General features: G+C 41.8%; 1 protein-coding gene across 7 annotated transcripts in view; it reads left to right on the top strand.

The window, feature by feature from the left end:
- The first annotated feature begins 204 nt into the window (after nucleotides 1-204).
- Nucleotides 205-16,059, top strand: part of trappc9 (trafficking protein particle complex subunit 9) — an 84,862-nt gene continuing 69,007 nt past the window's right edge. For 5 of the 7 annotated variants that reach the window (XR_003052640.1, XM_008332093.2, XM_025065091.1 and 2 more), the window contains exons 1-12: nucleotides 205-271; nucleotides 1,127-1,722; nucleotides 2,552-2,697; nucleotides 3,291-3,416; nucleotides 4,005-4,031; nucleotides 4,967-5,088; nucleotides 6,050-6,175; nucleotides 6,823-7,039; nucleotides 8,591-8,734; nucleotides 11,914-12,040; nucleotides 12,869-13,014; nucleotides 15,639-15,724. Coding sequence is in view for 6 of the 7 variants with exons in the window: in XM_008332093.2 (XP_008330315.1) it covers nucleotides 1,139-1,722; nucleotides 2,552-2,697; nucleotides 3,291-3,416; nucleotides 4,005-4,031; nucleotides 4,967-5,088; nucleotides 6,050-6,175; nucleotides 6,823-7,039; nucleotides 8,591-8,734; nucleotides 11,914-12,040; nucleotides 12,869-13,014; nucleotides 15,639-15,724 (1,851 nt within the window). In the remaining variant the exon portion in view is untranslated. Of the gene's footprint in view, nucleotides 334-1,126; nucleotides 1,723-2,551; nucleotides 2,698-3,290; nucleotides 3,417-4,004; nucleotides 4,032-4,966; nucleotides 5,089-6,049; nucleotides 6,176-6,822; nucleotides 7,040-8,590; nucleotides 8,735-11,913; nucleotides 12,041-12,868; nucleotides 13,015-15,638; nucleotides 15,725-16,059 lie in introns of all 7 variants that reach the window. The other 2 variants (XM_008332094.3, XM_008332095.2) reach the window with 2 other exon arrangements.

Below are 16,059 nucleotides of genomic sequence, written 5' to 3'. Positions count from 1 at the left end.
TGAAGACCGGTCGTCAAGTTAAAACTATGTTGTGCACAAACAAAAATCTATATCTCTCCGTTTCTTGAACACGTTTTTAGGTTATAACGAGGTAAAATTTACATTCCACTGATTTACCTCAAATCATATTATTGAAACAGTCGTGAATAAATAAATTCTTATTTCATGTCAAATAACTATTGGGTCTTTTATTTTGAAATGACCAGGAAGTGCTGCTCTTAGTCAACAGTTCCTGGAGAAGTAAGCTGTCTAAATTTGACAGGACACTAAGGTAAAGGGAATTATTCGTTGAATGAAATAAACCTTTATTCAGAGGCAGTAGCGTTGCTGAAGGTAAAGTGTGCAGGACAGACATTTATATTGCAGTGCACGTGGCAAATGTGCAAATGTTATGAGTATAGCATTCATAGAACAGTTAGCTTTGCTAAGCTAAAATCTGTCTCAGGTGTTCTGAGAGCTTTCATTAGTGAGCAATTTCCAATGCATTGAAAGCTTACGTAGATAACGTTATGAACCAAAGCGGCTGTCTGAACTCCACACAGTGCTGTCGCCACGTCTGCCCACTGCACTAACCGTATTGTTTACATTTGGATGTTTATGTTTACGTATATAAATCCGGGAGCGTGAGCTGCGTGCGTTCTTGGCTGTGCACAAACGTTTACAAATACTTCTGAGTTTTTATACAAAACCACGTTGGTTTCCTACTCGGCTTTTTTTTGCAGCAATTCCCTAGAAAAGGAAGATACTTTGCAAAACACACAATACCTTTTTTTTTATATTTAATAATGTATGAGTTGTTTTCTCTGGTGTTCTAAGAATATTTTGTGCAATATAAAATACATGGGTAATAAATGCTATTTTTTAGGTAACACAGCCACAACATGTAAGATTTTCTTGTGAATTGTTACATGATAACAATATATATTATATTATATTATATATAATATTTATTTCCTATAATATTTCCCATTTCTTAGGAGAATAAATACAAATATTAACCATGTGTCCTATTACTCCTTCATAATAAAAGCATCTTCTATGTAAATAATGACAGTATAGAACCTCTGCCTTACACAAACTGACCCTTGGAGTCTAACCTTTGTTTCCCTTTATATGTTCACCGAAGACACTTGCGAAGATGAGTGTCCCCGACTACCTGCAGTGTGCCGAGGATCATCAGACAGTCCTGGTGGTGGTCCAGCCGGTGGGCATTGTCCCCGAGGACCAGTTCTTTAAGATCTACAAACGCATTGCCAGCGTGAGCCAGGTGAACATCAGGGACTCTCAGCGTCTGCTCTACATCCGCTATCGCCATCACTACCTGCCTGAGAACAACGAATGGGGTGACTTCCAGACGCACCGCAAGGTGGTGGGTCTCATCTGCATCACCACGTGCGCCTCAGCCAAAGAGTGGTCCCAGACCGCCGAGCGCTTCCACGGCCAGAAAGAAGTGTACAGCTCCACCCTGTACGACTCGCGGCTGCTGGTGTTTGGGCTGCAGGGAGAGATCGCGGAGCAGCAGCGGACAGACGTGGCCTTTTATCCCAGCTTTGAAGACAGCACTGATGTGGAGAAGAGAGTGGAAGACTTCGTTGAGTCCATATTCATCGTCCTGGAGTCCAAGAGGCTGGACCGGGCCACGGACAAGTCGGGTGACAAGATTCCTCTGCTGTGTGTGCCGTTTGAGAAGAAGGACTTTGTGGGTTTGGACACAGACAGTAGGTGAGTTGTTCTCATTCGTTGGCCAGTCATGATGCGTGTCCATCACCGCCACGTCCACAGGTCCCCTCTCAAAAATCTGACTTGGTTTTTGCCGTTGTTTCATGTTTCTTTATTTACCTTCTTTCTTTTGTCTTTCTCCATACTGTCCTGTGAGTTTATTGTGGGGTTTGAACAGGTGAGATGGTAGATTCTCTAGATGACCAGTAGTTGTCTCATACCAATCCTGTTCTCTTGAACTGCGCCCGTCTGATTGGTCCCTTGCGCAATTTCCTTAAAATTCAAAGTTCGTCACTGATGTTCTAATGAAGAGTGAAGGTGAACATTCTTAAATCCACAGTATTGGCATACATATAAAATACATTTAAAAAAAAAATGTTTTTGGAGTGTCACTTTCCTGCCTCCTGATCCGCTTGGTTTTCTTTCCTTGACCTTTCCGTTTCCAAGATATCCTCACTAAAACAGCATTAAAACAAACTACATTCCTTTCTGTTCCCAACCAAAACAAACTACATTCCTTTCTGTTCCCGTTGAGCTGCCTCACCCTGAGTTTTTCATCCGGAAGAAGATTAAGTGTCTCCTCACACTAATCTGTCCTTTCTCTTGTTGCTTTGCTTTCCTTTCCTTACCCTCTGTAGCTGATGGATAAGATTTGATTCTAGCCTCCTGTCCTGAGAGAACAATCATTTTATTATCTACTGCAGATAGATGTGTTTTTATTTGGAAAAAACTACAATATAACAAATGACACAACAGTAAACAACAATGTTTGATTCCAAACTTGAGGCCCTTTTTATCCTGCAGTTTTCCTAATATTTTTTTTTCTCTCCAGACATTATAAAAAGCGTTGCCAGGGGCGGATGAGGAAGCACGTCGGGGACTTGTGTCTCCAGGCCGGCATGCTGCAGGACGCTCTGGTCCACTACCACATGGCTGTAGAACTGCTCAGAGGGGTTAATGACTTCCTCTGGCTAGGTGGTAAGTGAAGAGAGTGGCGCCACCAGCCTGCAGGCTTGTTTATCTGCTGTTGAGCCCCAAAACTGAATTTGCAGATGCATATAAGTTGTTGCAATTTTTTTATTTTCTTTTGCTTAACCATATGCTTCCAAAAATGTTAATGTTAATGAGAAATGTGATTTCATTCGTTTTAAAGTGCACTATTTTGAAATACCTGTGCCTAATGGACTGGACTGAGTATTTTATTCTATGCTAATCTGAGATTTTCAGACAAACTATTGTCTAGTCTAGGTATTGAGAAAAAAAAGAGTGATAAAATATTTTTTCAACTGATTATGACTCCTAAAAACAAAACAAAGCACTAAAACAAGTGCATTTTTTCACCTTCATGAATATAAATAAAATGCAGTGCATAGAAATACCTGTGCATCTTGAGTGACAGCTACCTGAGTTCCTTTTCACACCAAAACATTTAGGGCTAATAAGCGATATGCAACAGTTTAATTCAAAGATGGCAGATAGCAGTCCATAAATCCTTGCAGGAGACAAAAGAAAAAGGAGAAAGGAACTGGAGAATACTTTAAAGTTTACCTTTTTTTCTTTTTTGTCGGCAGCTGCGTTGGAGGGCTTGTGTTCAGCATCTGTTATATTTCACTACCCTGGAGGCACAGCAGGAAAGACAGCAGGACGCAAGCCAAGCCTTTCTCAGCCAGCAGACGCCGGCAAACGCCACAGACCAGGTGAGCACGTGACCGTGTAGCCAGATGGAAACAGAGGGAAAACTACCAAAACTCGCACGAGTTATGAGGATGCGAAAGCGACGAGGCTAACTCAGGGCTTTAAATATGACATGACTGTGTTCAGCTCAGCTGCTTGCATCGCTAATTTCCTACACGGCACAAGCTTTTCTAATTGACCACGGCTGCTTGATGCATTCATTAATGGAATCCACCAGCTCTGTTATTAATGAACAGTAACACTCATGTCGTCTCGTGCATGTGTCGGAATGATGCGCTTTATTATAGAATCATTTCTCTTGTGCTTTTAGTGTTTGATCTGTTTTTTTTAAATAATAAAAATCCGAAATTTGATGTCTTAATTAAACAAATGTTGCATGCTGCATGTGTTTTTTGTTTTTTACCATGTCCTCCAAGTGAATTAATATGTCCACTGAATCCTTAAATTGTTTAAGTTCAGAGTTCATCTGATTCAGTGAGTTGCTAACAGAGTGGTTTAAATCTGTGTCGTGTTGCTGTGAAGCAGACTAACACTGCTAACACTGCGCCTTGTCATGGAGTGAATTGGCATTTATTTCTCTCTGTCTGTAGGAGCTCAGGAGGTTCTCATTGATCCAGGTACAGTAAAACCAACCTCGTCTGCTGATCTCAGTTTGAATTTGCTTTTGATTTGAAATCAGCTGATTTTTTTTTCTTTTATTTCTCCTGTTTTGACCGTTTTACAATCGTGTTTTCCCTCCCGCTGCACCTTATTTTCTTTCGAAGCAACATCTTTTGTGTCCTTTATGACAAGTTTACTTTTTCAGCCCAGGTATTTGTACCCGCTCTCATCTCACTTGCAACTGTTTTGGAAGTCACACAATCACATCCGAAAAAACACATTTTCTTACAGATTTGAGCTCATTTGCATATCTCTGATGAAGAAGCAGCTGCAGGTTAAAGTCTACCGACAATTGTGTGTATTTTAATTTCCCCGCTGATGAATACTAACAGCTGTTCACTAGCCCACTCTCACAGTAGTGTAGCAAAAAAAAGTGGCCCGCTGTTAGCTTGTGCTTTCAGATTACATCAAACTCCACTTTAATCTGCTTTCGTGCAAATGTTAGCTCGAGTGTTTCCTCGTCAAATTTATTGTGCAGTTCCGCCAAGAAACAGTGCATCTCCACAGCATCTTATTATAAATGCGCTGTCACAGAGACACACCGCAGGGTTGGCTCAGCAACGTCCCGCTGCTGGGTGACATTTGGTATTTGTCTGCGAGCAGATTTTGCCTACAGATGCATCATCCAGTGGCTTCCAAAGGTGGTTTAAAACACTGCCATGGAAATGACAAAACTGGCAGCGAAAAAAAAAAAAATCTGGAAACCCCGTGAATAATATTCATGATTCATGAGTTATTGCTGTTGAAAAACACACATTTTTGACCAGAATAATCCAGAGCTATGGAGTAAATGTAATAAACCCCATATATACATCAACATCAGGAAGAAAATATCTCGTGCCGTTGATGTTCCAGTATCAACTCAACCAATACTGTTCTCTCCTGGATGTAGGCGCCCTCACAGCCAATGGCATCAGTGCAGACACCAGCACTGAGATTGGACGAGCCAAGAACTGCCTGGGTCCAGAGGACATTATAGAGAAATACAAAGAGGCCATCTCCTACTATGGAAAGGTATCAGTCCTTACTAGCCGAGCTGCTGACACAGCTGTATATATGCAATATTACATGTATATAGAAGCTTGTTTTGTTTTGATATTGCAGTATAGACTGATAGGTTAAGTATTAGGTTTCTGTATTGGATTCTGACAGAATATAATATATGGAAGGATTTGTACTGTTTGTTCAACTGTCTTTTTTATATCTTTCACTAGATGGCAGTATTTGTTAGTTATGCTGGGGCTTGAGGGCAGGAGTATTTTTATTCCTGCTATGCTCATAGCCAAAATCCACAAGTTAATATTTCTTCAGGTACTGGAATTTAGAAACAAACATGTGAGCATCTGCAAGTGAATCTAGTGAGAAACCGGGGGAAAAAAAAAAGACATTGCATTACATGAGTCCATTGTATCTGCTAGTGTTAGTTTGTTTGTATGACTGACGTCTGTGCATGCATCCTTATTGCTCAGGGAAAACCGACCAGGCTCATTATGCAGCCGCACCATGCAGAAGCCGCCCTGCGCTTCATCTTCATTATTATAATTGGCTTTTTGCACTGACCTCCTTCAGCCCTGTTACCTGGAACTAGTTCAGTCAAAATTAAATTATGTCTCAACACACTGCCATTTAGTTATTAATTTAATTTTAATGGAAGGCAGAGTGAAAGGAAGTGGAAGCAGCATATGATTAAAAAATATATATATATTTACTCTATATATGCATGTACTTGGTGTGTGGTGTTCAGCTTCAGTAGCTATAACTCCCCGGAAAATGAACAAAGCACCAGGGGATTCGTGTTATCGCACAGGCCTGACATCCCCAAGGTGTGCAGCCGGTGATGAAGCGGGTTATATGTTAATGAAAAAAAACCTTCCCTCTGATTAGCAGTTGGCTTTAGGACGTCACCGTGACCCTAATTAAGTAATTATCCCCCCCCCCCCCCCAACCTTGCCACTCTCTCCGCTATCTCTCACAGTACAAGAATGCAGGTGTGATCGAGCTGGAGGCCTGCGTGAAAGCGGTCAGGGTGCTGGCCATTCAGAAGAAGGCCAGAGAGGCCTCGGAGTTTTTGCAAAATGCTGTCTACATCAACCTGGGGCAGGTATGCTACATCAGTCTTCTGTTAATGCTCTTGTCTGGCTTGCCAGTGTAGATGCAGTCTAGTTAGGTCTACATAATTTAATGTTGTAATTAGTGCCTCAATGCCTGATGGGAGTTTAAACTACCATCAGGCTTTGAGGCATAGTTAACACAGCTAGTGATGAATGTATATATATTTAGGCAAAATGTATTGAAACCCCGCATACGTCTTCAGTTATGTCTTAAGGCCCCGACGTGGGCATAAGACATAAATTGAGGACACTGGGATTCACTCAGGACAATGTGCTGCAGCCACTGTACTGCTGGGAAGCAAGAAGCTCCATAAAGTGACATAACAGCATCACTCCATGACTCTCCGAGCTGATCTCTCCTGTGGCTCATTAGCCACATTTAAAAAAAAAAACCCTCTAAATTTAATTTTAGTTCTGCAGCTTTTACACGTCGCAGTTTTTGGGACTTGTTGGACTTGTTATGTTCCGAAACTCATCAGAAGTCGAAATAACTTTCCCCGGATCAGCAGCTGAATGTGAAAACGACCTTCCACTGTGACAACGTCTATAGCTTCATTCTGTATGCCTACGACCGGCAAGTACATTTACACCCTCACCGACGTGCTTGTTATTTCCATTGTTTTACATGTAACCCCAGCTCTCCGAGGAGGAGAAGATCCAGCGCTACAGCATCCTGTCCGAGCTCTACGAGCTGATCGGCTTCCATCGCAAATCGGCTTTCTTCAAGCGCGTCGCGGCCATGCAGTGTGTGGCTCCCACCATCCCCGAGCCTGGATGGAGGGCCTGCTACAAGCTGCTGCTGGAGACGCTGCCTGGATACAGCCTGTCCCTGGATCCCAAGGACTTCAGCAAAGGTAGGCCTGCACGGTGCAGTCAAACCAGAACTTTTTGGTTATTAAAAGTTCTTAGTCAATAAATCTCCTGGCTGTTGAGATGTTAGACCCTCGCTTGTTACGGCACTGGCCGCACAGAACGCAGTTGTTCAATAGCTTAAGGATAACTTGATTTTCTGCAGGGTTTGTTATTCCAAGGTCGATGAGCGATGCTTCCTCTGAGAGATACAGGAAACCGTTTGCTGTTGTTTCCTGTACACACAGTGATAACAGAGGAGCCAAGAGTTGTCGAGGTTTTTTTTAAGGCCCACAAACAGAATAATCACGCCATCAAGGTCTTTTCCTGACGCTTGTGTCTGTTTGAGATCTGGACTTGCAGATTTAAATGTCTGCTGATATTACAGGTCAAACTAAAGGCTATAATAATAATATCTTTGGCAATATGTTCAATTTTTAAAAACCCACTCTAATTGAAATTCTAAACCGCTAGTTTCGCCGTCGCACGTTGACCTACATGTATTGCACGCAGCCGGCTTTATCAGAGGCGAACAGGTCAGATCCTTTGTGTCACATTCTGTTGGACTGAGTCCCTCACACCCGTATTACTGTATGTTGTTACATTGGAGCCAGAGACATCCTTTAAAAAAAAAAAAAAAAAGTGTATAAAAGAGGATTACTGCCTGCCAGATAAGCCCTGGTTCTGGCAGGTAGGTAGGAGGCGGTGATTTTTAAAAATATAAAGTGGGTGCAAATGTTCCTCGCAAAAATGGAAATGGAAGAAACCGCATTTAGAGATGGACAGAGGGCAGAAAAGTTATTCAGGAAGAATAATCTTGGTGGCAGTAAAACGTTGATAAGCCCGAGAAATGTGGGCATTACGGGGTGTTTTTTGGAAGTGGCTTTCAGGAAACATCACAGTGTTTACCAAACAATTTCCCTCAGTCCTCCTTCGCACGTCGTTTCCTATAGTTTGCTTTCCCACTGTGTGAGTCAGGAGTCGACAGCTAGGAGTGGAGCAAAAAGGAACTCTTTAGGGGAGGTCTCGGGGCTTATGTAACAGTTTTGTGCAGCGCCACAAAGCAAACAGTTGGGGCAGCAGCAGGGTGGAGCACAGGTGATAGTCTCAAGTTTCAAGTTCAGACGCATGCGTGTCCAACTGTCTTCACTGGACCACCTTGGAGCGCACGTCACTTCTCCGCTTCAAACCGTTGCAGCGCCCCCAAGAGATTACGTTAGCAGCCAATAAAATTTACACCTCACTTTAGAACATCTTTCCGTTCCCATTCGACTTTAATGCTACGTATCGCTGCTTTTAAGATTCAGTTATGGACAGAGCACCTAGAGACAGATGTAGTGGTATGCTAAGTGAGGACCGGGGCAAGTATTGATGTGTGTTTTCCTCCCCCGTGTCCACTGTCCTCATGATCGTAGAAGTAGCCTCAGTAAATGCACAAAGCACATATATATATATATATATAGTGTACTTTGTTTCCAACAATGCACTCTCACTCCTATAAGTTTGAAATTTTCTGTCTCTCTCTCTCTCTGTGTCTCTGTCTACGTCTCTCTCAGGGACTCACAGAGGATGGGCAGCCGTACAAATGCGCCTCCTGCATGAACTCGTGTACGCCTCACGTCGAATGGGCAACCCCGGTTTGTCCGTACGCCACCTGTCCTTCCTGCTGCAGACCATGCTGGATTTCCTGTCTGATCAAGGTCGGCACTCCATGAACTGTGTATCAGTATTTCGGTCTGTTTTTTTTTTTTTCAGTAGCGAATCTAAACCCCGGGAGACTGCGATGCTCCGAGCATCGCAATCAGCCGTAAAGGAAAGGACAGAAACATCAGCAGTGTCCTCTGTGACTGCGCATTACTGCTTTTACTTAAAGCTAATGCACCTCTGTGCTCCGAACAGACATCCGGTGTGCTCACATGATGTTGTGTTAATCTAAGACGTCGTCAGCCAGACGGACCACAGGCCTCACAACAGTGAGGTTAAAGTCCCGGCTGGCCACAGACCCTGTGTGTAGAGGGAGGTAAGAAGGCAGGGAGAGATGAAGCAGGAGCAAACATCAGCACAATAACTTGCGAAGTGTTCTTAAAAAAACAAACAAAGCTCTGTCTACTCCTGCTGGGATTTGCTATGGTAAAATAGGATTACAAAGGGCAAACAGCAGCAGAGCAGTTAGAACCGTTGTTATGCAGCAATAAGGCATTTTACATAATGGCGACCTTTGCGGAATACATTCATTTCATCCAGTAGCTTTTGTGCATGTGTCCGTTTGTTTCATTATGGGCAGGCACTTAGTTTTAGTTGGACTGTCTGATGCTGTGTTTTAACAAGTGCGATATGACACATGGACGTCAGTGAGTGTGAACACACAATGTTATTTTTCAGTGTGTGGCCCGTAAAGATGCAGCGTCCTCCCAGATAAGTGCTTGGCGATGGCCGAAGAGTGAGTCTCGTCTTTAAACCCTGTCGGTCGGTTGCCTTCAAGGTGTTAATGCAGTTTATTTATCACCAGTTTACTGGTGCTTATTGTTATTCACGACGTTAAGGGTCACGAATGGACGTAGTTTTCCGCTTTTCCTTTCACACGCCGGGCTCTCTCCCACATCGTGGTAATTGCGTTGTGACTGTGGAGCGCCTCAGGTGACGGCTGTTGTAGCTCGTCGTGGTATTCCTAAAGTGTGTAGCTCTGAACACCTGGGAAAACCAGAAGGGACTAATACAAATCTGTGTATGAAAAGCTGACAGCTGGTGTTTGTTCCCCACTTTCATTATTTGCGAGGCCACATTTCTCCTGCAGACAAAGAATATTTTTATTATCTCAGGTGCCGTGGCGACAAGTAAACTGTCCCACACCTCCGGTTTCTTAATCTCTTGGGCTATGGACTGACAAAAGATGCTAAATCACTTGCACTCTCTGAAATACAACGCAGTGTTTTTATACTGTCATTTCAGCAAAACAATGAAGTCCACGCACAATTTGTCAAGATGGTTAATTACGTTATTTGAGAAATACTGATGCGAGCATGTTTGCACCTATGCAATACAAATGAAATACAATTGAAATACAAATGTATTTCGCCTTCGCCTCAACACTCGGTAATGCGTTCAAGACGAGTTTACAAAATCATTGTCTTTATCTGTTTGTTTGGTTTCATTTCAGTAAGAGTTTTTTTTTTTTTGACACGAACAACATGTCCGTGACTCAAAAGCAGGGCCCAGGGTGAAACACCTCACACTGGCTCTCTGACTCCCCGCGGTCTCAGAGGAACTGTGATCCTTTTTCCACTCCAGGAGGTCTACTGGGAGGAAATTACTAGGAGAAGTACAAATGGACACAACCCTTAATGTGTTGATGCTCCTTTTTGCCACAGAAAGCAGTTCTGTGCTCCAGCGAGCCCCTTGTCGGCCCTTTGTTTGGAGGGCAGTGTCACACTTTTTTTTTTTTTTTTTCTTCACGCCACCTTGATGCCTGGTCCATACGAGTATTGTACTACATGAGAGTGGTCCCTGGCATAAAAGGTCGGGGAGTTAGCACCATCAGTAGTAGCTAGCTTTAAAATATAATTTTTTTTTATCCCTCCCAAAGTCAGTGGACTTTTCTGTGATAAGGTGTTTGATTCTTAATGCCAAATATTGCTAAAAAAGACTGCTGTAACATTAATGTGGCATCTTTTCTAGACCAAACTCTGAGTGCCTAACCGGGCCAGGGATTTTTTCTGGTGACTTTGTAAGTGCTTTAGACTCACAGTGGGCTCCTGTGTAGCCAGACTGATTGATGGCTCCACTGGCGCACACTCGGAATCCGCCCAAGTCCTCGGAAACTGTGAGAGTGACAGTTGAATTCCTGGTCACTTTACTGTCACCGACTCAGTCTCGCATGACAGCCAACTTTGGGGAGAGTCCAGGTGATTCAAAACTTCTCCCATTCTATTATTAATGCCGCTGTGCTCACTGCTTAGGAAATAAAACGTGAGCTTCACGTGTCCTTTTACTGTCCATGAATTTCATACTTGGCCCCCGATTGAATCCTAAATTCCAAATCCCTCTCTCAGTAACAAAAAGTGCAGAACCCACAGAGGTTGTTAACGATCTTAACGAGCATCGTTGTGTGAGCCACACACCTCCTGACATTTGTGGCTGTAAATGTTTCTGGAAGCTTTTCTGATTTTTCTTTTTTTTTGTTTTGAACATGTCACAGGGCAATTATTTACGGTGTTAAACATGGCTAAGGAGATTATTTGTGTTTTCTCTAATACCTGCTGTCAGTGCCTAGCGTGGCTCAGTGAGTATCAAGCATTTAAAATATTTTTTCATGCATCTTAAGGCTGTGCAACAAAATACAAAAACAAGTACGAAAATGAATTAATTGTCAGCTAGAAAAAAGCATAAATGTAAAATTTAAAGGAATGGAATTATTGGTTTAGGTTCAGGTACAACTTCAATATTACATTCCACTGGTTATCAACTTGTGGCCCGTGGGCCAAATGTGTCTTTTAGTCTTGTTCTACTAAGGGCTTTTAGGAAAGTGTGAAATAACTGTAAGCAAATAGCCTCCTCCCCTTTATGGATTCATGGGAGAGCTGGGTGAACATTAATGTTGCCTCAAAAGCTATTGATGACGCAATAAAAACCTACAGTTGTACTTGAAGGCTGCAGCTCTTATTGCTGAAGGGAGAGAAACCTCGTAGGTCATTAACGTCCAGCTTTATTTATATCACTCGCGAAAGATGAATCCTCCGCGGCGGAGACGACGTGAAAGTGAACCCCGTGCCTTTTAACTGGAACGGCGCTGTCGTAATTGTCGCTCGCCTTCTCTGCGGGTAATGGTGTTTATGGATTTTTCAAACGGTTTTGTCACTGTTACGCACGTCTCCATTTACAGAGAAGAAAGAAGTGACGCAGAGTCTGGAGAACTACACCTCCAAGTGCCCAGGTGGGATGGAGGTCATCACGCTTCCCGATGGACTGAAGCTCCCTCCGGTGCCCTTTACAAAGCTTCCTATTGTCAGGTGAGACATGAAATATATACATATATATATATAATTTAAAAATAAACTCAACATGACTCATTAGTAAATTTGTAAGGATTACTTTAGGGGCTGGATTATTGCGACGGGAATTATGTATGTACTTAGGGCGGCGTGTCTGGCAATAAAAAATGTCATTTCTCCTTCCGCGAAGAAACGAGTGGCAGAGAATGTACAAATTAAATGGTTGTTAGGAAATGATTATGCTTACGTATATACCAACAATCCAAATGCTTATATTAAATTAAAGCGCACAGAAAAAACAAAAAACAAACAAACAAAAGGAATTACTGTAGTCCTCGAGGCTTTGCTTTTTGCCAGGCCACCACTGCAAATAAGAATTTGTTCTTAATGACTTACCTGATGAAATAAAATAAAACAAATGCCGTCCAAACACTGCTGGAAACAAACCAAGAAGTACTACGCAACGTTTGTGAAGTAAATACATTTACGTATTACTAGGTCCTCACTGCTGTGACTTTTGTATGGGTTTTAGTGGATTATATTATGACTGAACAATGTAGTTTTCATGTTTGTCTAAACCAATGGTTCTCAAACTTTTTCTACTCTGTACCACCTGAGAAAACACGGAGCTCTCTGAGTACCACCATGATGACCAACATTAGAATATAGCAGCATAGGCCTTCACTGTTAGCTTCAAATGTTTATGTTTAAATGTTGTATTAATTGTGCATGGTATGTTTCAGATATATTCAGTTGAAAATATAAATGTGAAAATATGAATTCTCCCTGCGTACCACTGTTTGAGAACCACTGCTCTAACCGACTCGCCTGTTTTTGTACATCCAGATCGGTGAAGCTCCTGAATCTGCCCGTCAGCCTACGGCCGCACAAGGTGAAAGGCCTGCTGGGACAGAATATGTCCACTGCCAGCCCCTTCATCTACTCACCAATCATCATGCACAACAGAGGAGAGGAGCGCTGCAAGAAGATCGGTAGGTCCAGTGACAAGGTGTTCGAGTTAACGTGCGACATTAAAAAAAAAACAAAACAATTGAAGCAGCCATATGTGATGAGACCGAGCTCGGGTCAAGAATCACGTACGCCTGCCTCACTTTAAATTCATCATTCTCCTTATATCACTATAAGTGATTGGAGGGGAGTATATTAGCTCCAGTTTTATCAGCACTTATTTTTAATGGAGACAACTCCACCGAGGGCAGTCTCTCCACACTTGTCTCCGTCAGAATTAGAGTTATATACAGTTACTGCTGAGGGATAACTGCAGAACCGCCGCAACCTCCAGTCCTATAGCTCACAATGGGTACCGATCAGAACAGCTGTGCATCAGAAAGACATTTGACTCCCACTATTTATTTATTTATTTAATTTGAAGACAGTCAGACGAAGACATGTGAATACTACAGAATGATTAAATGCATGTATTTACATTAACATATGTTTATATTTTTCTCTTTTTTAATTCAATTGTTAGGAGTCTGGTTAGCACATAAGCTAATAAATTCACAACTAGACCTGTTTTCATCTTCATCTCAGTGTCCAAAGTTAAAAATTCACATCATCACACTGCGATGAGACTTGAAAGAAGACATCATCACCAACTCTGATCTAAAATTGTTTTTTACAAACGGACGGCCCCCCCCCACCCCCCGGGTCTCGTACTACATTAGCAGCTTGTCTTTGAGATAAATCTCTGAGAGAAAGATGTTTTTTTTTTGTTTTTTTTTTTTTTTTTTGGTCTGTTTGCTTCTGACAGTATTTTTCACAGTGATGTTCTCGATAGCTTCATTGAACCTCGGCCGTAAACGTCTAGAAGCTACAGTGAACATATCTCTCCATTTTCTTGGTGGAGAATTTAGGACAGTATTATCATTCTGTCTGGGTTCTGGCAAATGAGTTCTGTGGACAGTTTGGATATATACGCGTTTTTCCCTCCTCCTCTTTTGTCACGTAGTATGAATTATTGATGCAGAGCCATAAATACAGAGTTCTCTAATGGGACATTGTTCCACTCCTAATTGGTCCGTTTTTAAGAATTGTGGAGTGTATGACTATCTGTTGACTTTGACTCAAATTATAGCCCATCTATTAAACTGGCATGTGGGCATATGAAGAAGAAATAATTTAATTTAAAGTCCTCAACGGGGAGAATAAAACTTATGGTCTATCTCGTTTTAAACACGCGCGGACAGGGACGTATACTATTTGCGCTGTGTTTAAAATATAAGATTTTTTTCCTCAACAAGGATGGATAAGCAGTAGGAAAAATATGAATTTTTATTCACACTATTAGCTATCTTTCTTGGATATTTTTATGACAGACCCAGGAGCCTGACTGTGGTTATGTCCTCTGAAATAAGGATTCACTTCACTGAACATGCAAAGCTGCTCTTCCAGCCTAATTTACAGGAGTTAAAACAGCTGATTGTTTCCAGGTTAATTAAAAACAGGTGTGGTCAGGCAGAACAACTCTCCTGTAAGGGTAGTGAGCACTGGTAAGTGCCAGCTTGACATGTTGTTTATTGCATTTTACAACAGGGTTTCCGAAAGACAAAAGCTGAATAAAATGTCAAGTTAGCGTCAACAATCCAGTCTTGAGTCACCGAGGGCCGTGTCGCACTTAATTGGCTGAGTGAGAGCATTCCGACCACAGTGTGTGGGCTTTTCTAGACATTCATTTTATAGATATCCCTCTTTTGACTGACTTAATTTCCCAAGGTGCGTAGCTGCGCTGCGCCTCCTGCAAATCCTTTCTCCTTTTCCCCGTCTGGGCTCGGATTGAAGAACTACCTTTGCTAGTCTATCAACAGCTTTGGGTTCTTTAAATGTAATGAAAATATTATATGTTATTTTCTCCGGAAAAGTGCTTAGGACTAAGTTAGCTTCTCAGTGGGGTACGGTTGGGGTAGGGTTATAATATAATATAATGTAATATATAATATCATATATATATATCTATATATTATAGATATTTTTTTATTAATTTTGTAATATATTTGTAGTTAAATATTTGTTAAGAGTAGGCTGATTATAATAATTGTGTTAAAAATGTTGTGAATAATCATGATTAATTGAGATTATTCCAAAGCTAACCCGTGCTTAATCTGATTAAATATTTGAATGCATTTACAGCACTAATTTAAACTAATTTTTAGTTCGCTTTGACACATGCCATATGAGTTTTTATCACTTGCAAAACCCTGTTAATGACCTTAACGTTTTTGGACAGATAATTGCGGAAAAAAAAACTTTCGGCCGTGTGTAACTGTCCACTGAAGAATTGTTTTAATCAATCCTTACGTTCAGACATATCTAGAGGGGGAAGTCGAACTGAACTGAAACATAAACCCAATGACTGCATTTAGAGATTTTTTCAGTTTAGTTATGACTGAAATAAAATGAATCAGGCAACATTAGGTTATGTTATTGGATATTTTGTATTTACATCATCATTTATCACAGAAATACCTCTGCTTTTTTTTTTTTTTTAAATTCTTAGCGATGCAGCCTAATGGTGTATTTCCCCCAGCTCATTAAAAGTCAATGACTTTTATTACGGCTGATGTCTTGTAATGTTATCATTTTTCTCTGATTTCAGACTTCCAGTGGGTTCAGGGGGATGTGTGTGAGGTGCAGCTCATGGTCTACAACCCCATGCCCTACGAGCTGCGAGTTGAGAACATGGTAGGTGAAACATTCCATTTCCATTTTAAATTAATCACAGATACCGGCGAAACAGGAAGTCACTGATGTGTTTGTGTTTGCGAAGCGTTGACCCCCCGGAATTACAGAGGTCAAGTGAAAAAGCCTAGTTGTCGTCCTCGTTTCCCTAAAAGCCTTTTTTGACAGGTTGCTACTATTATGATTCTATGAAGGAGTGAGAACAAACCCTTCTCGCCACAGACAGTAAGAAAGCATTACTAGGCAGAGGCATGCCCCGTCCCCCCCGTCCACCCCGTCCCCCCTGTGGTGCCATTACTTTAATGGCTGCACACACCATCCTGTCAGAACAGATAGGC

The sequence above is a fragment of the Cynoglossus semilaevis genome, chromosome 18 (genome assembly GCF_000523025.1).
Source record: "Cynoglossus semilaevis isolate Cse_v1.0 chromosome 18, Cse_v1.0, whole genome shotgun sequence".
Classification (NCBI taxonomy): Eukaryota; Metazoa; Chordata; class Actinopteri; order Pleuronectiformes; family Cynoglossidae; genus Cynoglossus; species Cynoglossus semilaevis.
The sequence above is the reverse complement of the archived record's forward strand: the minus strand, read 5'-3'. Positions and strand labels throughout refer to the sequence as shown.